The sequence below is a fragment of the Zootoca vivipara genome, chromosome Z1, assembly GCF_965207765.1.
Source record: "Zootoca vivipara chromosome Z1, rZooViv2.hap1.1, whole genome shotgun sequence".
Classification (NCBI taxonomy): Eukaryota; Metazoa; Chordata; class Lepidosauria; order Squamata; family Lacertidae; genus Zootoca; species Zootoca vivipara.
This window is the reverse complement of record NC_142583.1, coordinates 32,899,543-32,925,282: the sequence shown is the minus strand read 5'-3', so window position 1 is coordinate 32,925,282 and position 25,740 is coordinate 32,899,543. Positions and strand designations below refer to the sequence as shown.

Sequence of the window (25,740 nt, the reverse complement as noted above, 5' to 3'; positions counted from 1 at the left end):
TGAAGGAGAACATACTGCCTGGACAACTTCTGCCAGACTCAGAGCAGACAATATTGGGTATGGGGTCAGCAAACATTTTCAGCAGGGAGCCGGTCCAGTGTCCCTCAGACCTTGTGTGGGGACCAGCCTATATATATACATATACATATACATATACATATACATATACATATACATAGGGTTGAACGAATTCCTATGCCCTACAAATAACCCAGAGATGGATTTTAAATCAAAGCACACATTCTACTCATGCAAAAACACGCTGATTCCCGGACCGTCCGCGGGCCAGATTTAGAAGGCAATTGGGCCATATCCGGCCCCCGGGCCTTAATTTGCCTTCCCATGAGTTAGGCAAACCAACTGCCTGACTTTCTATAAGGCAGCTTCTTTTGTTGCTAACATCCTGCCTTAGAATGCGGGTGGCATAGTGTAAGTGTGAATTGGTTGTGGTGTGTGTGATTTTAAGCAGATGATTCATAAGCAAGAGAAGGGCACTGAACTCTTATTTCTGTGCACCAATCCTCTCCATTCGGGCAGCACCACCATTTATGGAGGTTTAGCAGATAACATTTAGTAAAGGGATGGGGGGGGGGAGAGGGTTGGCTTCCCACACCTTCCCAACATAACTTCATTTGCCATATGGGGCTGCTTATTGGTAAAAGCAAAATAAACAGCCAGAGATTCAGCAAATTAAACAGCAAATTAAAAAACAGCCAGAGATTCTGAACACAGTTTGCCCATGGCAGGAGTGGCTTTAAAATGTGTGATGAGGTTTTTTTGTATTAATAGGTTACCTGCAAAATTCACATTGTGTAAATCAACTACTCTTTTCTTTAAAATAGTAGTCGTATTGAGGAGTATTGCATCTACCTGAGCATATGTAACTCTAGTGATTTCAGTAGGACTGGGCACAAGATTGTGTGGCTCAAGCCTATTGGACAGCTTCTAGGAATATTATGATGCGGGGATGAGAGTGAAGACATATCCGTTTTGTAATGACAAGTTTTTATTAGGCACTGTGATGGTCTATTTTGACTGTGTAAGAATTACTGCTACCAGGTGGTAAACAGCCTCACTAGAGACTATTAATTTCATTCGATTTCACTTCATCACCTAGACAACATGGCAGAGAAGCTGCCATTTGTAGACAGATGGCACTTGCGACATTTACTTGTAAGAGGCCACCAAATATATTGAGTAGTGTTTTATTCTTCAGCCAGATAATCAAATTATTGAATAGTATCCAATGCTATGAAATATTCTTAGAAGTGATGTACTGACATAGATGACTACTGTAACTATAATTGGGCTTCCTTCTATATATCTATGACAATGTCAGTGTCATCCTAGCTGGGGAGAGGAGAAGCAGCAGAAGGTTGGAAAAACATTTGAATATGTGGTAATTTTCTCAGCAACGAAGTTCACATTTAGAAATACCATTTCCATCTCCAATCATTAGAATTAGAAAGGTAATCTCAAGGATCTACAAGAACCATCAATCAAAAATTAATTGCAATGGGAAGCCAATCTACACCTTAGTGCTACCTGGCAATAAGCCCCATTGAACACAGTGGGAGTTTCTGTTGTGCAAATGTGTATACTATTGCTCTATAAGTTTTATACAAACCTTGGAGTATTAATGCTCACTTCAAAACAATACTACATTTCACTTTCGCCAAAGTGAATACTACATTTCTCTTTCCACCTACCCACCCCTGCATCCAACCCCCATTCCTATCTAGTTACACTTTCTACCATTGTAAAAAAAAATGTAGATGCACAAAGGACGTCTCTCTCCCCACTTCTGATGCCTGACACTTCCATGGCAATAAGCCAGGCACAGAAAGCACTGGGAAATGGAATTTTGCTTGGTCAACACTTAAAGTTGATGTCTAGTACTTCAACGTCTTCCGTAAACCACACACTTTAAGCAAATATGGCACAAATTAAGGAAATGATTGTTGTTGATATTTATGCTGTCTCCATGAAGCCACACATGTCCCCTCCATAATATTTCCAATGCGTTCCCAGATAATAAAGTCAAAAATATGAATGAACAGACCTCAGACCTTAGATGCTAATGACTGAGATCCAATGGTTCCTTAAAAAGCACACCTATTTGTAGGCGTGCTATGGTCCATGGGGTCATGAAGAGTCAGACACGACTAAACGACTAAACCACAACAACAATTTGTACAAAGGTGGCCCCTGATTTCTTATTGTTCCACCCATGTCACACCAAATACCATTCTGGAAAGCAGCTTTTCAGAGAGTTCTGGAGACTGCAGCAGGAAGGAGGCAGTAAAGTCTTAAATTAATAATATCACCTTTTCTCTCTCTCTCTCTCTCTCACACACACACACAAACACACACACAAACACACACACAAACACACCACACTATTGTAACCAAACCGAAGACAAGATATTTATTGCAGGTTCAGTCAGGCTGTTTGGCCAGTTACTGACACCCTAAGTTCCTGGAAGAGCTGTTTAGAATTATATCTGAAAACTCATAGATTTCATAAACAAATCAGTTCCCCTGAGGAATGAGAGGCAAGAAGATTAAGTGAAAATAAAGACAGCCTCTGTTACCTCTTAAATGGGGATCTGTTGTTGCTTTTGTCAGTATTGCTTTTGAGCGACTGTTATTTCTGTGGCAATTACATGGATGCCAAGGCAATCCTTGCACAGGATGTTCTGGGAAAACTAGCAGGCTACAGTGATTTGACCTCTTTCCAGTTATATGAATCTGCCACATTTGATGATCTAGCCTCAATCAGAACATTCCAAGGGATGTCTCAAAACATATTATGAGACAGTAAAACTTTTTTCTAATATGTGCATCTCCTACGGTTTCTAACTACTTCCTATCAATTATCAATGGCTTTTCTTCTTTAGGTATGAGATAACATAAAAAGTACACACGTGTCTTTCGAGCAGAATCCTCCACAAAAAGTGAAGAGATGTCTTCATCCACTCCTGCTTCATTCTTTGCAATACAGGTGTATGCTCCTGTGTCTTCATAGCGTACATTGCTAATGTGTACCTCGCTGCCATTTGCTGGGTGCACAAGAAAAAAAGGAGTACATGAGTTATGATTTTTGTTGTGTCACTTTGCTCGCAAGATGAAACAGGTAGCATTTGTTTTAGCCCAGCCCATTTAAATACCTTTGGCCCTCCTCCTTGAACTCCCCTACCTTGGGGGGGGGGAATATAAAATGTGGCCACAAATGATGCACATTCTTCTGCTTGCTATCAGCGAGGAGCAATGCCTTTTTCTATTTCATTGCCAATGTGTGCACATTTCATCATAGCTCAATCAATGCACATGTGAACTCTCAGGTAGAGAGAGGCAATGGATTTGGTCTATAAAAATGCTAATTCAGAAACTGATATTCACATATTAAAGGAGAAGATATGTTAGTTGGTTAAACAGCATGTGCTTGGTTTTTTTTTTTTAAATAAACTTACCGCTTCAAAATGGAAAATACTTCACTGTGGTATGTAGCAACTGAGTAATTTCGTTGTTCCCGCAGGGGGACAATGACAATAAAGATATCTTATTTCTGTGAGCGACAGAAGCTACAGACAGCCTCCTCCCATCTTAAGCACAAGCTCTTCTCCCAGCGCCAGTGGGAGCGGGGAGGGGGATGTCTCCAGCGGGGAATCAGGAAGTAGAGGGCATGGCTCAGGCAGAGTAGCAGAGCCACTGCTCCACTTAGGAAAGGAAGGGGGAAGCAAGGAAAGCGCAGCAAGAAGACCGCTCCCGCCGGTCCCGGAATTGCGCAAGAAGTGCCGGGGGCGGAGATTCAGTATTCCCAGACTACTTTGCTGGAAAAAGACGCGCGAATCTCCATTCGGAGGTTCTGACCTAGACTGACAACATGTACATAGTACTGACTCTGCACTGTAAATAGTGTGCACTTAATAAAAGCATGAAAATGCAACGCTGTGAGGAGTCGTTACTCTAGAGTAGCCGCTACAGCACCTGTGACAATTTCCTAAAACGATTACTTGATACACTCGCACAACATACTAAGGTGAGTTGGAAATACTTATGGACAGAGAAGTAAAGGAAAACATACACTGTATAGAACATGTTACTTGTAGACTTCAGAACTGCCAGTTTCACTTCTGAGGTGGAGTTAACACATCATACCTGTTGCTCAAGGCTCTGCCTGAAGGCATGATGAATAAATTACACCAGTTTAAAAGTTCACGTTGCTCTCCAAAGTCTTTGTAGTGCAGATAAAAAGACATGTCTATGCTTTTACCTTGAAGAGTTAACTGTTTAGATAACTTTGGAGTTATATCAATCCCGTTCTTCAACCAGCCAAGCACTGGATTGGGGATACCCTCTGCATGGCACCGAAGGCTGGCTGTAACACCAGGCTCCCTTGCTTGGCTTTCGGGGAACACTCTTATGACTGGCGGAACTGAAATAGACAAAAAGCATGATAAATCAAATGGAATGCAAGTGCAAACATATTTTAAAAAGTAATAAGTGATAACAATTGTTTCGCTGTGTATCATTGGCAAAGCAGAAGGAAATCATGACATTGACCATCTTGGCCACGAGTCCTGGAAGACCTGTTCCCTGCCTTGTAGGCCTTTCTACCTGGGCCCTGACTGACTCCAGCTACAAAAACCTATGGCTGCTGAACAGACTCTTGGGCTGGGGTTTTGTTCCGGGGGTTTTTTGCTGAGGAGGAGGGGTAGTTGCCGTTGGGTTTTTTGTATATTTATTTTAGATCTTGTGATTTATGTGGAAATTGTTCAGTTTGGTTGTGTATTTTAATGTTTTGTTTATTGTTTATTACTGCTTTTGTTTTCTTGTAGTTTTGCCTTTCTTCATGTTGTAAGCCACATTGAACATGGTTTGAACTGTGGAAAGGTGGCATACCAATAAAATTATGAATGTGTGCATGTAAATGTTTCCTAGCAGATATTGACCTCTGTCATACAATTTCGGAAGGGCCATAGCTCAGTGGTAAAACAGCTGCTTTGCATGCAGGTTCAATCCCCAGTATCCTGAGGTAGGGCTGGGAGAAAGATTTCTTGTCTGAAATCCTAGAGAGCCCCTGTCCATCAGTGTACACAATGCTAAGCTAGATGGACTAAAGGTCTCACTCTGTATAAGGCAGTTTCCTCCTTTCCTGTGTTGTGGAAGGGTGAACATGCAGGGCCATTTGCAATTTGCCTACATACCCAGGGTTAGTAGATAAATATTTCTGCATTGAAAATATATTTAATCTTCCTTTCCAAGTTGCATGAGAAAATTAAACTCGTACAGTCAGAATCAATACATAATTAGTGAGGGGAAAACCACATTTCATGGCTGAGTGGCAACCAGAGGATTACATCTAGTCATTTATGACTATACTATTACCTCACCTGGGATTTACAGTGTAAGACAAAACTACTGTGTGATGTAATTGTAAAATAAGAGTTGTCATATTCAAATGTACCTCTGCATTAGCAATAAAGCTCTCTAATTAAAATGGATTGCTTACACCCATCTCTTCAGGTTATTTACTTTCACTGTGATTGCAGTAGATCCCTACTAATTAAATTTTAATGCTTGCATTGTATGATTTTGTGCTAACTCTTTTCAAACAGAAAAAAATAAAAGTGATAATCTAGAGGTAACTGTAGGTATCAAAGTCCATGTAGCCACCTATTTCATAGGAAAGCTTCCAGCGATATTGTTCACAATCTAAGGAACTCCAAATGCACATATACAGCTCTAGCATACATGCATCATGTAGGGCTAAATGTGTGGATGGAAGAACGCAGAGACGGGGAAAAAAAACAGTTGAGGACATCTTTCCCCCCCATATATCTCATAAGAAAAACACAAGTTCACAGAAAACCACACAAGGAAGATAATACCTTACAAAAGAGTCTTAAATCATTCCAAATACCACATGGTTCTGATGGTGCCCCTTCAACTTCTGGTATGATGAAAATGTACCGTTTTCCAATAAATTTAATATTATCTTGCTTACCTTCCCCTACTCAAATAAAATGTGCTAACTTTATGATAAACATGATGTGGCAAATTCATAACAGCCACACTAATGTCGCTAGAATCTCTCTCTACCCCATTAAACTAGTATACCTCCTAGCTGCTGTAAGAAAATGCATTATCATTTCCTGATCCTCCAGTGGAACCAAGAACAAATAAAGGATTCAAGAGTAGATTATATAATGCTGTGCTAATAATCTCAGCTGAAGGTTTGTTTGCCATTCTTGGGGGGAAGGGCAGTACAAAATACTTCTTTAAAAATGTGGGAAGGGGACATAGCTGCCAAGTTTTCCCTTTTCTCACGAGGAAGCCTATTCAGCATAAGGGAAAATCCCTTAAAAAAGGGGATAACTTGGCAGCTATGGAAGGGGAGAATTTCGGTGAAGACAGACAAGGCCTGGGTGCTTGGGCTCTTTCCTTTTCATAATTCTAGTGTGATCTCAGTGCCAACAACCCAGCTTTGTGTGCTGTGGGAAAGGCCCTCCCTCGTGGGCTTCTCACAAACGCTACTTGTGGAACACCTGACAGAGGTGCAAGAAAGGATATTACTTCAAAAAACAAATGAATGTGCTGCTCTCAGGCACTCCACATGCAGCCTCTGTGTCTTCCTCCTCTTTCTGGAAAGTTCAGGTGAGAATGTTGCAATGCAATGACTTCCCAGGGCTGTTCCAGGAACCACAGGAATCTAGAGAGGCTGTGGAATGCCATGCTAGAACTATGAAAAGGAAATAACCGCATACTCACTCCTCAGACATGCTGCAGCTTTATCAAACACTCTCCCTTGAAAATTTCACAGAAATGCTAATGTCTTCACAAAAGAGGAACACATTCTGGAGGTGGGGGGGGGGAGGGCTGCACAGGAATTGCTTCCCAAAGTTGGTATGTAGAGTTTAACACAGTGTTAAATAAAGTTGAGATGAAAATCATGTAGGTGGAGACATTTCCCAAGAAAGCAGCAGGAAATGGTCCCCATTTTCACAGGGATTTTTTTTTTTAGGGTGGGGGGATGACTGGGAAAATAGTGATCTTATTAAATAATACTGTTGTTAATAGTTTTCATCTTCCTCCAAAATCTGGGGAGAGTAGGTAAGCTGATCATTAATTTCTTATGGATGTAACTGATATTACCTGAGAAAGAAAAATCAGTCATACAAAGAATGCACTTTTCAATACTTTTAGATATATATTTTTTAACAACAACAACAACACCCTAACACTCCAGTACCATCTTGGAGCACAGTTATTGACATGGGAGAAAATATAAATGATAAAACATAAATTATTAATTTTGACTATTATGAAATGGGATTATCTGTTTTCCGATGCAACCCAACTGTTTAAAGGAAATGGCTCAGCATGGCACCCTCATTATAATTATGCTGGCAAGAAAGAAATGACTTTGATGCATTTTGCACCTCAGTAATAATCATACGCAAAATGAAAAGCATTGAATAGTTTTTGAAGGAGGAAATTAGAAATAACAAACTTTAATCTTGATTCTTATCATACGCTCCAGCTGTTCCTATTTATCAGAGACAATTTCTGTTTTCTGGTAGTTGGGAGTTAAATCTCAGAGTGTGGGGTGTACCTCTTATCTGCTTCTTGCGCTTGTAGATGCATATAATGGGAGTGCAAAGGCACCATGCAGCGCCTTGCTCTGAATTTCCCCATAATGCAGCTGCTGAGGTGCATATTGAACTGTTGACAACCTATCTTAGGACAATCATGCTTTTCCTAGTGCAGCTGGAAAAGCAACTTACAAATAATGAGTACAACCTTCAGAATGTGAAGTAGAACCTTGATTCTCAGTGTGGGAATTGAGTGCTTTAGTATGCCCTCATTTCCATTTCTGAAGTGGTAGATGACAGGTTTTTATCCTTATCCTGGTAAACCAATTTATTTCATGGTCATAGGCTTCCTAAAGGGACTTTATTGTTGTACCCAGAAGAAAAGCTGCCAGCTTATTATCCCACCAGTCCTAATAGAAGCATAGAATTGTAGAGTTGGAAGGGACCCTGAGGATCATCTAGTCCAGGCATGGCCAAACTTGGCCCTCCAGCTGTTTTGGGACTACAATTCCCATCATCCCTGACCACTGGTCCTGTTACCTAGGGATGATGGGAGGTGTAGTCCCAAAAGAAGCCAGAGGGCCAAGTTTGGTGGTGCCTGATCTAGTCCAACTACCTGCAATGTAGGAATCTCAACTAGATCATACATGACAGATACATCACAATAAAGCCCTGCAGCCATGCTTCATGCTGCTATCCCACCCTTTCTCGATGAAGGATATTAAGTCCCAGACTCAGTTCTGGAAACTGCTGGACATATACACAGCAGCAGCCAACTGGCAACAGGGAAATGCAGCTTCCAGTGCTTCCCAGTGTTAAGTAACACTGGTATTAGCATGCTGGTGCTAGTGTCTAGGTCTTAATCCTGAATCCCAGTGTTGCTATTCACATTCCTCACCTATGTTTCCTTTCACAAACTTGGGGAAATTGGGGTTGTTGCAAGGAGACTGGCTGTTGTTGTTGTTGTTGTTGTTTCAAATTATATAACCCACTTTATCTGAAGATCCCAGGGTGGTGTATAACATTAGTAAATCATTTGCATAGTATAATAAAAATAGACAGTAAAATAATCACAGAAACAATCATAATAACTGCCCCCCAATACATTAAAAGGCCACAGATTGTTTAGTGGCTGAAGGCCTGGGTAAAGAGGAATCTAAAGACATGTAATGATGGCACCAGGCAAGCCTCTTTGGGTTGAAATTTCTTGGTAGGGTGACAAGGACTGATTTCTACTGCTTAGGGTTCCAGATTGTGTGGAAGCCTGTGTACATGATGGTCCAAATTCATCCTTCAAACCTTTGCACTGAATGTGTGGGTTACAGGGGGAAAGCCCATTTGATGTGGTCCTACTTCCAAGTCACATCTTCTCCCACTCAAATGTTCTCCCTAACCATTCATCTGAATGGTGCTCATGGATTTACTTAAAATGAAATTTTACAGGTATTGCTCTTTTTTCTATATATCTATATCTATCTAATATATATATATATATATATATATATAATTTTCTCTGCTTCTAAATTTTGTCGCTATTCTATTCGGGGAGCCACTATTCATCAAATTGCCATAGGAAACGCTAAGATAATATCACAACAACAACTTATCAATGTTGTATGAAAAGTTGCTATTGGACTTGTGTTGTTTTATTTGCACATTGTACTTCAGATCGTGAAGCTGAGGCTCCAATACTTTGGCCACCTCATGAGAAGAGAAGAATCCTTGGAAAAGACCCTGATGTTGGGAAAGATGGAGGGCACTAGGAGAAGGGGACGACAGAGGACAAGATGGTTGGACAGTGTTCTCGAAGCTACGAACATGAGTTTGACCAAACTGCGGGAGGCAGTGCAAGACAGGAGTGCCTGGCGTGCTATGGTCCATGGGGTCATGAAGAGTCGGACACTACTAAACGACTAAACAACAACAACAACAACAACTTCTTTGAAAATGAAGCAAAGTTTGAATGAAAAATTATAGACTGAATTCTATAAATTATGTATGTCAGTAAAAGAGCAAATGCCTCTTGCCTATGACATTATTAAAAACATCAATTGCTCCCTGTCACTGTCCTACCTCATTCATTCTGTTTCCACACTCAGATCAACTCAAAAGTCAACATGGTGAATATTCATAAATAAAATAAAATAAAACTGTGCTCGCTTTCTCCCTCTCTCTTAGTAGGGGAAGGGGGGGAAGCCGTGGGGGGGGGGTGAGAGAAGAATAGATCTGGATCAAAATGGCGATCTATAAACCAGTTTTGTTTAAAAGTTTTATTTGATTTACACACTGATTAATCACATGTGCTCACAAGTAAGTCTCACTGAACTGAAAGTAACATGCTTGCAGGAAAATTTACTAAGGGTTTCTTTCCTATCACAAAAAAGAAGTGTTATCCAGGTTCGTTAGCTGCATTACCATATGCTCATAAGGGATTTAGATGGAAAGGAGCTCCAGATATCAGGCAGCACCGTCCCCAGAAGCACTGGATCTGGACCCTGACTTCACAGAGACCAAGTCCAACCATCAGGCTCCTGCCTAACCTGAGATCCATCAACCAGGAATCCCAGTGACTTCAGACGCTGAGGAGCCAGTGTCTTTGCTTCCACTGGCTTCGCAAGCCACTGAATCTGTGCATGACTGCATTGTACAGCCCAGCAACAAAGAAAACAGGCTGCCAGGTTACGGGCAGAAAAGGTGTGGAGCCAATGAGAGACTACAGAAGAGCTCAACCAACCTTTGTCAGAACAGGTCATCTCCTTTCCTGGGACCTGTTCTGAAGGACCTGATTTGACTCCAGCTCTTGACCTGTTAAGTGCTTCCACAGTCTCTGTGTTTCAGTTTCTTTTCCTTGCAACATCTGCTGAGACACTACCCAACTTCTTTCCTCCAGATTCCATTGTGGGTTCATTGTGGGCATTAATTAGAAATTCAATTCCATCACTATGCAATAGAGCTGGTGTTGTGTCATAGCTAGAGTCTTTGACTAGAAATGGGGAGACCAAAACTCAAACCTGTACTTAGATACAAGGTCATAAAGGGTGACCTTGGTCAGCACACCCATTCTCTCTGGAAATAGATGCTCTTGCCTCCAGCAGAGAATGGAAACATTTACGCTAAACAAAATCAAGTCAATAGGCTTAACAGGTCTATTATTTTGAAGGCATGGAAATTATTTTCACTGCAGCCGAGCCAAGGGTCTGTCCATCATTCAGTACAAAGAGTTATGCCTATTTTTAGAGTTAGGCAGTATGTAAGGTAAGGTGAGAAGGGTGGGGAGATATGGTTCTCTAGGGATACTATGACATACATATTTACTCCCTCCTTGAAGCAGTGGAAGACCTTGGGGGTCTCCAATTTCAGCAGTGCCCTCTTTGCTTCCATTTGCCAATATTTAGGAAAACAGTGGTTAGAGCTACAAACAGAATCCATAAAATTGCTGCTTCATCTGACCAATGCATTAAGCTTCACATTTTGACCCAGTTTAGCTCCAATGTGTAAATCCCAATATATTCATCTGGTCACAATCTGATTTGACAAAAGTGCAAATACAAAAATATAGCTACAGGAGTACTGTCAAATCATGGTCACAGTGATTGCATTAACTGTAGAGAGATGTATCCTTAATGTAAGGAACTACATGGCACATTATAGCCCTGTAAAAATCTATCTTTTTCAATGCCCTTCTTCTTCCCCAATAATCCCACCTCCTTTAAATTGACAGAGAAAAAAGGTAGGTGATTGGTTTGATCCTTTGGCCTAAAGAGATAAAATTGCCTCCTTTTATTTGCATTTTTATGGAGTTTGATGAAGTAGCACCCTTCTAATAAGTCTCAACTCCTTCCTAGATATCAAGAAGTCATAATGATTGACACATACAGAGCTAATAAATATTCATAGAGACCTCTGACCATTTTATTCAATAAAGCAAAATACATATTAGATAATCTGATCGCTTGGGAAGGAGCTTCAAAATACTACCCAAAACACATGCATTTCAAGCCACTAAGCAGAGACAATAGTGTTCATTGTTACTGAGTTCCAGTAGGTCTATGATGGCTTACTGGAAGCATTAGGTTGCTCTGCATTTTAAGTCCTATTTTTCTTTAATATGAGGGCAGCTTTTTGTCTGGAAAGCATGACACATTATTGAAAACAGACAGACTACAAATGGATTATTGCACTATGCAATAAAATGATTAATCTGTTATTCAAAGCCATGTTTTCCCTAAATATCTATTATTTTACAAACAGAATACTAAGAAGGCACATTGTTTAACACAATTAAGAGCTCAAAGTACAGAGTAAATAAACTGTGTGGTCTTCCTTATTATTTTCAATAAGAATTAATTGTTTAGAATTGCTACATGCTGTGATTAAATCTCATTTTCCTGTAGCTTTGTTTATAGAAGAGAAAATATTAATGAAAACCTATCATCCATGTCTGTTTTTGCTTTTTGGTTTTCATATAGCAATTAAGAAACCCAGTCTACTGAATTAAATCTAGAGACTGCACCACAACTTGGCAAATCAAACATTTTCCCTTACCATTTACTTGAAGAATATGAGTCTGATAAAGTTTATCATAGCCATCTGCATAGCAGCTGTAATTTCCCATGTGAGTTGTAGTGATCTTAGTAATGTACAGGGACCCATCATCGCCAAAATCCTAAAGGGAAAGAAGAATCAGAAGGTGATCACAAGTACCTGGACAAAAAGTACAACAGCTGCTCAATTCACTTTAGAGGTACGATACAAATACCAATGAATTTAAAGAGTTTCTAGTCTCTTCAGTATAAATATTATAATATTACTGTGTCAACAACCTACATGATATCAAAGTCACACTGGAAATGTGTCAAACCACAAAGACAGCAGCTAATTTGAAGATCAACTGACAGGTGATTAAAATGATGTGGATCAACATAGGGGATGCTGGGAGCAAATTCTGATTCTGCAAATGGGTCCGTGGACCTTCTGAAGTGACAGGCAGATCAGTGTTAATGAGGCGTCAGCGAAGCACACATGTAGTAAAGATAATAATAATTTATTTATATCCCACCCATCTGGCTGGTTTTCCCCAGCCACTCTGGGCAGCTCCCAACAGAACACTAAAAACATATGAAAACTTCAAACATTAAAAACTTCCCTAAACAGGGCTGCCTTCAGATGTCTTCTAAAAGTCAGATAGTTGTTTATTTCCTTGACATCTGATGGGTTTCACAGGTTGGGCGCCCCTACTGAGAAGGCCCTCTGCCTGGTTCCCTGTAACCTCACTTCTTGCAGTGAGGGAACCGCCAGAAGGCCCTCGGAGCTGGACCTCAGTGTCTGGGCTAAATGATGGGGGTGGAGACGCTCCTTCAAGAAGATCCAGCACTGCAGCCACTGGATTTACTGGATCCAAAGCTGCCAAATGCCCTGTTTTGGAGTTTTCCACACCTTTCCACAACTAGTAGCTTACTACTCACTAACCATAGTTCATGCCTTCTGCTGTGGTGGTGATCCTGCCCACAGCAGTATTCCTATCTGTAGGTGTAGACCAGAGGAGACAAATTTATATACCACTTTACTCACCCAGCAATCAATGTAAGGGAGGGCAGGATTATGTTCTATGAGTCCTGGCCTGGCATTTCAACACCTTGAATGCATATTTAGATCAGACCTGCACAACTTGTGACCTATCAAGCCAAGCACAGCTCGGCCCATCAACCATTTACGCCACATGAAACTTTCTTGTCCTAGCTTCCGGGTTCAGCGCCAGCGCCGATCAGCGGGGTTTCGTCTCGTCTCCGAGACGGCCCGTCCCTGCTAGGAGTGGGGAGGGCAGCGAGAGCGACGCTGCGCCCCTTAGAACCTCGGGAAGGGCGTCCCGGGGGCTAATTTGCTTGGCACAGCCCAAATCCGGACTCCCCAACCCTTCGGCTAGCTCTAATAAGAGCTCCGGAGCGAGGAGGGTAGAAGTCGCGGGGGCCATTTTGAGCGGCAACGTTATTCTAGCAGGGAGAAGCTTCAAGCCGAAGGCGGAGAGCGCTGGATTCTTCCGAAAATAAAACGATTGGAAACAAGACTGTAAGTAACCTCACGATTTGGATTATAAAACAATTTGGATCTGGGAGAGAGGGGAGAAAAGAGGAAGCCACCCCCCCCCCCACGGCAATAAAAGAGACAGTAAATAGAAACCCGAAGCCGTAAACAGAAGATTTGCAATTCAAAAGGATCCCTCAAAGGCATCAAAGAGAATCTCCCCTTTGATGCAGGGTGAAAGGGGAGAGAGAATGTGGTTGTGAGTGCCCTGCAGCAAGAGGTAATGACTAAGAAAAACCTCTCTTTTCCTCGGGAGCCGGCAGCCCAGACAACCCAGTGAGTTGATCAGGATTTATAAGTCAATTTTTATTTCACTTTGTACTTCTGGACTTTGTGGAATTTCTTTTTGGGTTTAAATGTCTGTGAAATGTGAGTTCGAACTTTATTGTTAATAAGACTTGAAGAATGCAGCCAGTTTGTTAAAATGGAGTCGAGAAAATAAACTGTGATCATACTCCACCCCACGTGACAAGTTTTGACCTTGGCAGGATCGAACTATGTCAACAAAAAAGTGTTCCCCTGAGTTCCAGCGGTCTGTTTTGACCTTAATGTGGGAAACAAGAATAGAACTATGTCAAGAGGAGATACGACGGCAAGAGTTACAGCAACAATTTCAGATGGTGATGGCAGAATATGATTTTTTAGAAGATGAAGCTTTTGACACTGAAAAAGATGAATGTGAGAATGACAATGATGGTGACTGTGATTTGGAAGGAAAAGATGAAGATGAGGACTGTGATGATTCAACACAAAATGAAACACACCACGGAAAAAATGATGACTTTACCCTACAAAAAGTTGGATGGAGTGCCCTGCCTTTGAGGAGGGCACGATTGGTATTACTGGAACTCCAGAACGCCCACAGGGAAGAAGGAAAAAATATGCAGAGAAGAAAAGAAATTCAGGGGTCTTGTATGGTGGCCTGGATGGCAAAAGACTGTAAACAGGGGGTGGGGTGAAGGGAAAGTGATGTTGTGATTATAAGGATGGATTAACAGGTTTATAACTGGTCTGCTGATTATGGAATTTGCTGGATTGGGAGGGTGGAGCCGGTAATCGGGGATGTAAGGTTAAATTGAGAATAGTTATAGTTTTAAAAGTGAATGGATTTTGGAAAAATGTGAAAATATGGAGGCTTATAGAGGGAGTAAAAATTAGGCACGGGAAGATAAAATGGGAGTTTGATTTTTCGGTGATTTGAATATTAGATGAAAATGTTAACAATTGATTTATAAGTTGTATAAGATATAAAGGTGTATTTTTATAAAGTAAGAAACTGTTGCAGATGATAAAAAAGGGATGAAAACCGGGGAAGGGGGGAGGGGAAGCCCACAAAATATGGTTTTACAATTATGAATGTAAGAAAAATTTTTCTGTTTTGTATTGTTTTTTTCTCTCTTTTTTTGCCCTTTCTTTTTTCTCTTTTTTCCTATTTCTCTTTTTTTCTTTTTTTTTTGGTATGACAATAGATGGTTGGATGGATGGCCTCCTGCGTACTGCCCTGGTTTGCTGGAGCTCCCTGGTGGCAGGGGGGGGGCTTTGGGGTCAGGGGAGGGGGAGGAGGACAGAAATCCAAGCATAAAATGGACCATCTCGGACTGTTCACATACATGGGATACTTCTGTGGCAGGGGAGGACCCATGTGGGTGGGTAGGAAGGAGGTGGAAAAGGTGTTTATGTATGTACCGTTTTTTGTATTCTGTAAAATTAATAAAAAGTATGTTGAAAAAAAAAGAAACTTTCTTGTCCTATTCCTTTAATCCAAGTTGGGTCAGCAAAACCAGGACGTTCATTTACTGAGCTTCGGGTAGAGCATCATGAATGAATGACATATCTTTGTTCAACTTGGTGGGTCACAAGTTGTTTAGGCCTGCTGTGAATCATCTTCTAGCCGTAAAGTTTTATTTGTTAGTTTTCTGCTCCAACAAGGTCCAGAGAACACATTAAGCATGAAAAATATATAATCAGCACAGTAAACAGAAACAGAATATACGATAGGACATGGAAGCTACCCAGTTCTTCTGTTTTTAAGAAGTAACTGATATCGCTGATATATATCATTTTCCCAGGACCCTGTATTCTTATAAAACATGTATGAATCTTTCCTCAGACTTGGATAGGATTTAAACAAGGTACTGAACTGCATACTTCCTCTTCAACACTTGAAATGTTGCAATAAGAAAAAGAAGAAAACAAGCTGAGCCCAGTTGTATGTGAAGTACTCTCCTGTGTCTACACAGTATCAAATCCAGAAAGTCTTCAATAGTACTGTATGATTAATAACTATGACTTAATTAGGCCATTACACTTGCTGTTAGTAGTTTCTTCTTAATTCTTATTTTGGCTTTTATGTTTCAACACCATTAATGTTATTAGGTACCAAGTGGGTGTTTCTTTTATATAGATGTGTGGTATATTTTCATAAAACTACAGTAAGTTAATTGGAACAACCTGTTAGCTAGGACCATATGGAGTCCCATTGAAAGTATATTACGATGAGAGATAACTTCTGTTGTACAATATTTAATGCAACACTAAAAATACAACACATAACAGGAAATTAAAGGATACAGCAACATAGCAAAGCACTTTTTCTGATCTGTTTAAAAGCCTTCAGATGATAAAGAGCTCAAACTGGGAAACTAAATAAGGTGAGATGAAGAAGAAGAGAAGAAGAGTTTGGATTTGATATCCTGCTTTATCACTACCCGAACGAGTCTCAAAGCGGCTAACAATCTCCTTTCCCTTCCTCCCCCACAACAAACACTCTGTGAGGTGAGTGGGGCTGAGAGACTTCAGAGAAGTGTGACTAGCCCATTGTCACCCAGCAGCTGCATGTGGAGAAGCGGAGACGCGAACCCGTTTCAACAGATTACGAGTCTACCACTCTTAACCACCACACCACATTGGCTCTATTCTCAAACACTATTCTGACACTATTCTCAAAGCAGTGGCATATTGGCCTGGTTCAGACAAGCTTCTGGGTGTAGAAAGGCTATGGAGAGGGAATTGGCTTGTTCCTTGCCACAAGCACACTTGCTTTGCCATATGTTGATGAATTGGATGGTGCATTCAACTGTAAAACAATGCATGTAAGTATCAACCTCACAGTAATTTCTTAGATTCTATCACTTAACAACAAAACTAATGCAGTAGACTTGTATGCACATTGGCCCCTATGCAGAAGTTTTGGGCATAAATGAGCAGTCAACAGCGTGAAGGTGACAAGCAGAATAGTGTTTGTTATAGGTTAGAGGGAGATTAAGGGCTCAATTCAACTAACTGGCCCTGGAAGCAGTCCTGTAAAGACGTCCACATGGGGCTTTCCCCCTTCTCCCCTCCCAGCTGGCTTGTGCAGGATCAGGGCATCTCCCAGAACAACATGTGGGAGGAGGAGAGAGGAGATCATTTTATCAGACAAGCAGAAATGAATTTCAACACTGAATTCTTTCCTAGGATGTGTTGTACCTATTATGGTATGCATGGATTTGAATGTTTTGGGCTTTATTTGTTTTGAATATTTATACTTTAGAATCTGCCACACAACTGAAAAATATTGAAAATGTCCAGATATCCATCTCTATCATTTCATCCGTTTCTGTTTCTTGAGGGGAGGGGTGGCTTTGGTGGGTTTGTCTTTTCATGAAATCCTAAACAAAGGACTTTGGCACCAAGTTAAGACATGATCTCAGTGATTTTGGGTAAGATCTCACCCCAAATAGACGTGATCTCGCCTGAAGTCAGCACCAATGACAGAACCACTTCTCTGCTGTTGGCGGAGGTGGCAGGGCAGGCATGGGGGTGGCATCTCGGGGGCTTCTGCCACCTGAGGCAGCAGCCTCACCCTGCCCAATCTTTCACACAATTCATTCACTACAGTTGGGCACTGATAAGAAAGTGATTTGGTCTCAGCTTCTCACCAGCAATTTCTTGACAAGAGACTGAAATTGCCTGCAATATGATTTGGTGACAGCTCAGTTTCAGAACTAGCCACATAAACATTATACATATAAAAAAAGCAAGCAACTCACCCTAGAGGCTTTTCCATTTAAGCTATGAAAAGCCTTGACAATTATACCACAAGGAAACACCGATCTCATGATTATTCTCTGAGGACTATACTGGAGACTGGCACTAACAGTACACTTAAAATACAAGGAAGTTATATACAACCCCACAGAGAAATCAAAAGGAGACAATAAAACAAAAGCAAGTCCCAAGTCAACAAATCAAAGATAAATATTGCTCTGCATGTGTAACAGACCATGGTTAGACAATGATTACAGACCCTGCTGTTGCTACTTTTATTAAATATTAGTGGTCTACAAAGTTTGCTTGGCAGAGAAGGATCAAGAGATCCTTGGGATATGAGCAAGCAAATGAGTGGTGAGTTGCTCTCTCTCAACTTTCTTTCATCTCCCCAAACTCCTTGGGTGTCAACATGCATAGAGAGATGTAGCACAGAGAATTCAGAGACATATCAAAATGGAAACTTTTTTTGTTTGTGCTGTATCAAAATCTGTTGTCCAATTTTTTTGGAAAGTGTTCTTCCTCTGCAAAAGAAACTCCAGTTGTTGTTGTTTTTGCATCATTATTTGGCTACTTGAGAATTTCAGTGTGTGCAAGGTTTTTGAGTTTACCTTGTTATTCTAAAGTGTTTTCCTGGCTGCCCATGATCAGAAAAATCCCCATGTTTCTTACCATGGAATTTAATTAAAGTACAATCATACCTCTGGTTGCACTTCAGGTTGCATATTTTCAGCTTAAGTACGTGGCAGATCCGGAAGCGTTTACTTCCGGGTTCCGCTGCGTGCACATGCACAGAAGCATTCTGCGCACTTCACGCATGCACAGAGGCGCTCTATCGGCTCTTCGTGCATGCGTGGAAGCGCCACTCCGGATACGTACTTTTCGGGGTGAAAACAGCACCCCAGAACGGATCAGGTATGTATCCAGAGGTACCACTGTATGGGCACTCAGGAAGGCTGCAGAAAGCAGATCAACAGGGAAATTACTGGTAGAATGAAAAAAGGGTACACACAAACACCATGAGAATTTAATTAAATATTTTCTCATCTTTTGCATGTGGAGACCTTTTAACCAGGCCTAGAAATAAATTCAGACAGGACTAAAAAATTTGGTTTGGATTTTGGCAGAATTTAAGCTACAACTTTATTGATTACAAATCAAGTGAGTGGTTGCATAGGCTCTGGTTTGACTAGCAACCTGCAGCCCTGCAGGCAGTGCTGACTCTGGGCACCAACCATAAGTCAGCCTTGGGTGAACACCTGGGACAGAGGCAAGCAGGGGTGTCTGCCACACCTCCACCCAGATGAGCCCTGAACTCTGGCTCAGGGCACAACCCCGCACAGGGAAGACCAACCATGAGTCCGTGGATTCCTTCTTAAAGGAATACCCAATGCATAGGGATGGCTGGGCATCCTGCCACCCCTATCCAATTGAACCAGGGCCTATCCGCAATCTTACAAGTTGTGACGATTTGCTATGCAGCAGGCAAAACCCAAATGGCACCAGCCAATCAACGAAATGGGGGAAATTCCTGCCGCGCCCCTGTCCCAATGACACACGACGGCATAGCAAGGTCATGCGTGCAAGCCCTAAAATTAGGGAGAGGTGGGCAGGTGTTTCCATGCACTGGCCCAAAAGAGAAAGCTCAGGGACACGTGCATGGGCTTAAATAGAGGTCCCCCGATGAACTTTAGCTGGCATCCCATTGGTCTGATTGCTCCCAGCATCAAGGAACTTCCAATAGGGTCTCGTGGCCATCCAAATGTTCCCACCCACAACACAGGGTTTGGTTGCCAGGTCGCACCGCAACATGTGCCCTCTTGTTAGGGAAGAACCTGATTTCTCAAATAAGTGGTAAGCCTGTGTCTTAGCACTTTAGATGGAGGCTGAGGCCTCACACATTCTCTTTAAAAAAGGAAAAGAAAAACCCTGCCAGAAAACTAGAAGCCAGAGAGAAATATGGGCTAAAACCAGTAGCAGGCAGTCATTGAATAAGGGGGATTAGACTAGTTCCCTCCTTCCCAAAGCCTGCCTTAGGAAGAGAGGTGTGATGCTCTGTTGGGTCCAAAAGCCTTCCCACCACCTTCCCAAAGCCTGCCTAGCTTTACGAAGGAGGCAGCACGGCTCCAGCATCCTGTCAGAGGCTTGGTGTCTCCTTCCCAAAGCCTGGGACGCTTCTGCCTTTCTTAGGGAAAGAGGCATGATGCTCATTGATGTGACATCAGCCCCACCACCCATCGCCTTGCAAGCTGGTGTCTCTGGCCCTAACTGTTCCCCTATGAAAAGTTTCACCGCACGCCACTGGTTAAAAGTCTTTTTTCCTTTGTGCACGCTAACTGCCACCTGCAATCTGAGGTGGTACATCCCAGAGAGCTATTATTAGCCCCCTCTCCCCTCCCCACCCCTCGGTTCCAACTTTCAAACTCGTTTACTGGCTTCTGCAAAGAGCAAAGCTTGAACAATAAATGGAAGCCAGGAACATTTGTTGCACATCAAGACTACATGCAGAAAAGATGATGATAACCTAAAATTGTGCAATTTGTCCATTTCCAGGGCCCCAGATGATTGTAATTATGAGGCATGTAGAGTTCACAGTGTGGGCTCCTAACAAAGATTGGCAGTACTGAGTTAGAGCAAAGCTGGAAGCCAATTTGTGACGTGCACTACTTCAGATACATGTATACACACCCACCCTCGATGATGAACTTCATTCCTGTCATGGGTGTATTATCACTGATATGCTGTGGCCTTGCATCCTGGCTTTTAAAGCATCTTGTGCAGATAGCTGCATCTCATATGCCAGTTGGTGTATAATGCAAGTGGGAATAGGAGGGTGGTAAACCCTGCTGAGTTATGCGAGCACACATCCCTGACTGTGTTTAAGAGACAATGCAGGACTTGCCTGTTCTAGAGAGTGATTCAAGTTTGCTTGGTTTTTTTTTTTTTTAGTGTGCTATTGAAAAGTGTTCTTGTATGTGATGTTTGTCACCGCTGCTGTTTTTAAAGCTGTTTTATGCTGCTTTTAGGCATGTTTACAGTCACTGTATTTATTGTTTTTATTAAATACTTTGAGCTTCATTGGATAAAAGTCACGTAAGAGAAAGGCAGAGGCAGATGTATTTTGATGAATAAACATGCTAAATTGTGATTATAATTCTATGAGCTGGCTAATTTCCTTCCCTGGGAGTACAAAAATAGATAAAATGGACCACAAGTCAACTGGCCTCTCTCTTTTCCATTTCCAGCATTATCTGTGAAGATGGAACCAACCGGAACATATGCATGCTCCCAATTTGGGCATTTCTCTATGACTGAAGTGCACATTGCCCTGCTGCTTCTTACCCCAGATCCAGACACACAAAAAGGTCTAACTCAGTAATGCTTCCTTTTACAGCATTCCTGGAAATGTGCAATGTCACCCTGTATTGGCTGTGTTGAATTTACATCCTCTAGCGAATCATGAGTTATACACACACATCCTGAACAGTCTGAAATCTGCCAGTTCACTATCAGGAAAAGGTAAAAGGTAAAGGTAAAGGACCCATGGACAGTTAAGTCCAGTCAAAGGTGATTATGGGGTTGCGGCGCTCATCTAGCTTTCAAGCCGAGGGAGCTGGCGTTTGTCCACAGACAGTTTTCCGGGTCATGTGGCCAGCATGACTAAACCACTTCTGGCCCACAACAGCACACCATGACTGAAATGCACGGAAACACCTTTTACCTTCCCACTACAGCGGTGCCTATTTATTCACTTGCATTGGCGTGCTTTCGAACTACTAGGTTGGAAGGAGCTGGGACTGAGCAATAGGAGCTCACCCCATCACGGGGATGCGAACTGCCAACCTTCTGATCGGCAAGCCCAAGAGGCTCAGGAAAAGACTCAAGGCACAGGCCCATAATGCAAGTCTGCAGAAAATGTACATATAATTCAAATGCATAGTTGCAAATATAGGTCTCAGGGACAATTAAGATGTTGGGTGGTTCTCATTGTCACTTTGCAGAATGCCCAGTGAAGCATAGTGAACAGTTCTGGGGAACAGAATGCAAGACTTGGGGCTCAGTTCTCTCTAGGCAACCCTCTAAATGCACTCCTAATGCAAACTTCATCTACTGAGATATCAGAAAAGAAGCTACTGGTAGGGCATTTGCTATGATTCATCTAATTTTGGAAGGATATGTAATTTAGAGACTTACCTTGTTGATCTTTACTGATCCTACTGTCTGGTCTCACTTCCGGTCTAACTCACAATCACAAAGTAGGCTCATATGCACATTGGCACTTTAATATCCACACCATGTACTATGGCAAGAAGCAGTTCAATTCCATGTACCTCTATAACATAATTTCAAGTTAAATGACTCTAGTTTCCTTAACTGGTCACATCAAAACTTTTTCAGCAATTATTGTTGCAAGTGCCATATAATCTACCAGTATTACAATCTACACCACCAATCCACTAATTTGATCCCCTTTTGCGCTCCCGCTGAACCAATCATAATACATCCCGATGCAATCCTTACTCACTAACCTGAGAAATGCCATCTTATCCCAATAACAAAGTGAGGGCTTTCCTTTTAAACCTCTTTCACCAATACTAACTGTACATTCTTTTCCTACCCCCATCTCATATAGTCTTGGAATCCTTACTTGCATGATTGGTCCTGTTCCAACATCAGAATGGTCAAGTGAATTATCCATAAAAGGAAACTCACAGAGATAAATTCCCAGATTAATATGCATATATATCAAGTTTATAAAATTAATACAAGAAATGGAATATCTCATGCTTCAGAATCCACTGATTTGGCCTTTCCCCTACTTCATTCTTCTCTCGTGAAGCAAAATTTCTTATTTTCTGTTTGCAAGTTATATTTATTCCTCATCACAATGTATTTCTGTCTGCAGAATGCAAGCTATTTAGCAATTTGACTATAGAGTGCTAGTATATCCCACCCCCATCCAACATACATTACATGGTTTAATGCTTAGCCATGCACTGTTTTGACATTCCTCAGTAATAATTGCACAATCTTCATAAAGTTTAGGAGAAGAAACAGCTTGAAATGTAAAGACATCTTCAATATGAGTTCTGAAAATTATAAACAGGGCGGGGGAGGGGGGAAATGTAAAGTCGGATACCACCCAGACTGTTGACAGCATGCTACTTGTCACAGTATTTCAAGAGTCTGCCCCCTCTCTATTTTTTCTCCAGCAACTAACTCAAGTCATCGTTGTTTCATAAATGATTTCCTGAACTTGGATCCATATTAAATGTACATAGTGTTATTTAAATTAATGATTGTTTGGTTTCTGAAGAGAATCATAATACAGAGTAGGACTAACAAATTTGTTATGGCATAAACATTCATGGACATTTCATCAGAAGTGAACATTATTGCCCTCATGTCCTGCATGAAGTCAACACCATCAGATAGGAAAAGCATTATCCTAAATATCAGATATATGTGCACTTTTAGGGGGGGAGGGAGGGTTGGAAGCACTGTTTGGATATCTGAATTTGTGGTGTATATAGCGAGGTTTGGGCATACAGTCGTACCTTGGTTCTTGAATGTAATCCATTCCGGAAGTCCGTTCGACTTCCGAAAACATTAAAAAACCAAGGCGTGGCTTCCGATTGGCTGCAGGAGCTTCCTGCACTCAATCGGAAGCCACATAGGATGTTTGGCTTCCAAAAAACATTCACAAACTGAAATACTCACTTCCGGGTTTGTGGCACTTGGAAGCCAAAACGTAGGTGTACCAGGAAATTCAAGATCCAAGGTAGGACTGTAATTCTTTATGTTCAGATAACCAAATTTTTGCTCAACGAGCAAGCAGATAGCGGGAGCTGCATGTACTGAGTCAGAACCACTGTTAGCATCTTTCCAGGGTTTCATACAATAAGTCTCTCCTAGTCGTCCCTGGAGATCCTGGGAATTGAACTTAGAATCCCCTGAAGGCAGAGCTAGTAAGCTACTAGTAGCTACTAAACTACTGTACAAAGGAACAACACACCCCAACTGTTCCTAAAATATTGCCTGCTCTGAAGGGCCAGTAGAGCATTTCAGTACCGCGTATAAACTGATCATGCCATTTGGATTACCATTTTCTAGTATTTTTGAACCTTTAAGCAGATTACTTTACTGCTAGTTCCAAAGGTACCACCAATCAGTTTCACTGAGTGACCTCAAATTTTATAATTATAAAGAGAGAGAGAAAACCATCTCTCTACCCACAATTATCCACACCATGCATAATTTCTTTTTGAACAAAAAGTGGCTTCACATGTAGAACCCATGCAGAAAATCTGTCCCGCCATGCTGCCATTTGTAATCTAATTTAAATGGCCATTTGATTTACAGTGTCTGTGGTTCGTGAAATGCCATTCCAAAGCCACATACTTGCCTCTCTCCACCAAATTCTGTGCTTTCCCCTTTATTTTAAATTCAGTACATTACTCTGAGAGTCTGCTTGGAAAAATCAATGGAACTAGTTAACACACTGAGCTCTAAAACCTACGTTTCATGGTAAACGTTACCCAAGAGTGTTTCAATAATTGTGCAAATCCCTGCAAACATTATGTTACTGTATATGCTTTATAGAAGCAGCAAAGCTCTCAACTAAATATGCTTTTTATTACCAGGAACAATATTCCCTTCCATGGGAATGATAAAACAGCCCAAAAGGCATAACATTTTTCTTAAGGCATTATGTCGAATACAAAATGCATCAAAATGTCATTTTCAAAGTTAGCTTCTTAGCCAAAATGTGTTTAGATATTGTTGCAGTTTAGGGTGCTTTTATACATTCTAGAGGAAACTCAGAAGCTACCCCAACAACAAATGTTTGGCTGTGCTGCTTTATGTTAACAATGGGATCTTACACTAATGCATTAGTTAGCTCAGTTGGTTAGAGCATGGTGCTGATAATGCCAAGGTTGCAGGTTCAATCCCCGTATGGGATAGCTGCATATTCCTGCATTGCAGGACTAGTCCCTTCCAACTCTACAATTCACTAATTCCATGAAAGAAAAAAATGGAGGATATTAGTACTACTATGAAATATGAGACTACACTTAGTCATTAAACTTTTGCATTGAATTCAATGGGACTCAAATACAACTAGCTTGCTCTGTATCTACCTTATCATTACTGACATGGCCATTTGTGTTAATAGATGTTTGAAAAGACATTCCACATTATTTACCTGAAGAGTATACATAAACATCACTCCAATGCTTTCCCTGGGATATGGATGGAGTTAAAAGGATTTCTTTCCAGACCTCAATTTAAAAGTCTTCTGGAAACTTTAGTAGGTACAATAGTTTGTATTTTCAACTTGATATAGGTCAGCATATCATTAACATATCCTTCATGATGAACAAAGTCATTGCTGAATTTCACTTTGATTGAAAAAAAGGAAACTTGTAGTTCTCCAAAAAACCATTATTTTGAAAATGCATACCTTAGGGGGAATTGTGCATAAAAATGAATTTATTAGTGAAGATGACATAAAATGCATTATATTAAGAGAAGTGGCTTCAAAAATGTGTCCATTAGTCAAACTGTCCCTTAGGAAAAATTCACACTAAAATAATTGGGGGGGGGGGAATCATGAGGATTATATATATATATATATATATATATATATATATATATATACACACACACACACACACACACACACACACACACACACACACACACACACAAATTGCTGCAGAAATGTGGAGAACTAAATTTAAGACTGGAAAAATGAGAAATGGAAGGAATAAAAATGAATACAGTGGTACCTCGGGTTACAGACACTTCAGGTTACAGACTCCGCTAGCCCAGAAATAGAACCTCGGGTTAAGAACTTTGCTTCAGGAAGAGAACAGAAATCATGCGGCGGTGGCGGCAGTGGGAGGCCATATTAGCTAAAGTGGTACCTCAGGTTAAGAACAGTTTCAGGTTAAGAACAGACCTCCAGAACGAATTAAGTTCTTAACCCGAGGTACCACTGTAGATCCTTCCATCCCTAGTACCAAAT

At 41.2% G+C, this 25,740-nt stretch overlaps 1 protein-coding gene across 4 annotated transcripts in view; it reads right to left on the bottom strand.

The window, feature by feature from the left end:
• FSTL5 (follistatin like 5) overlaps nt 1-25,740 on the bottom strand; it is a 323,696-nt gene that overhangs the window by 59,599 nt on the left and 238,357 nt on the right. For all 4 annotated transcript variants that reach the window (XM_060278679.2, XM_060278680.2, XM_035112814.3 and 1 more), the window contains 3 exons: nt 12,144-12,264; nt 4,277-4,438; nt 2,928-3,062 (listed from right to left, as the gene is read on the bottom strand). In XM_060278679.2, the coding sequence (XP_060134662.1) occupies nt 2,928-3,062; nt 4,277-4,438; nt 12,144-12,264 (418 nt within the window). The remainder of the gene's footprint in view (nt 1-2,927; nt 3,063-4,276; nt 4,439-12,143; nt 12,265-25,740) is intronic.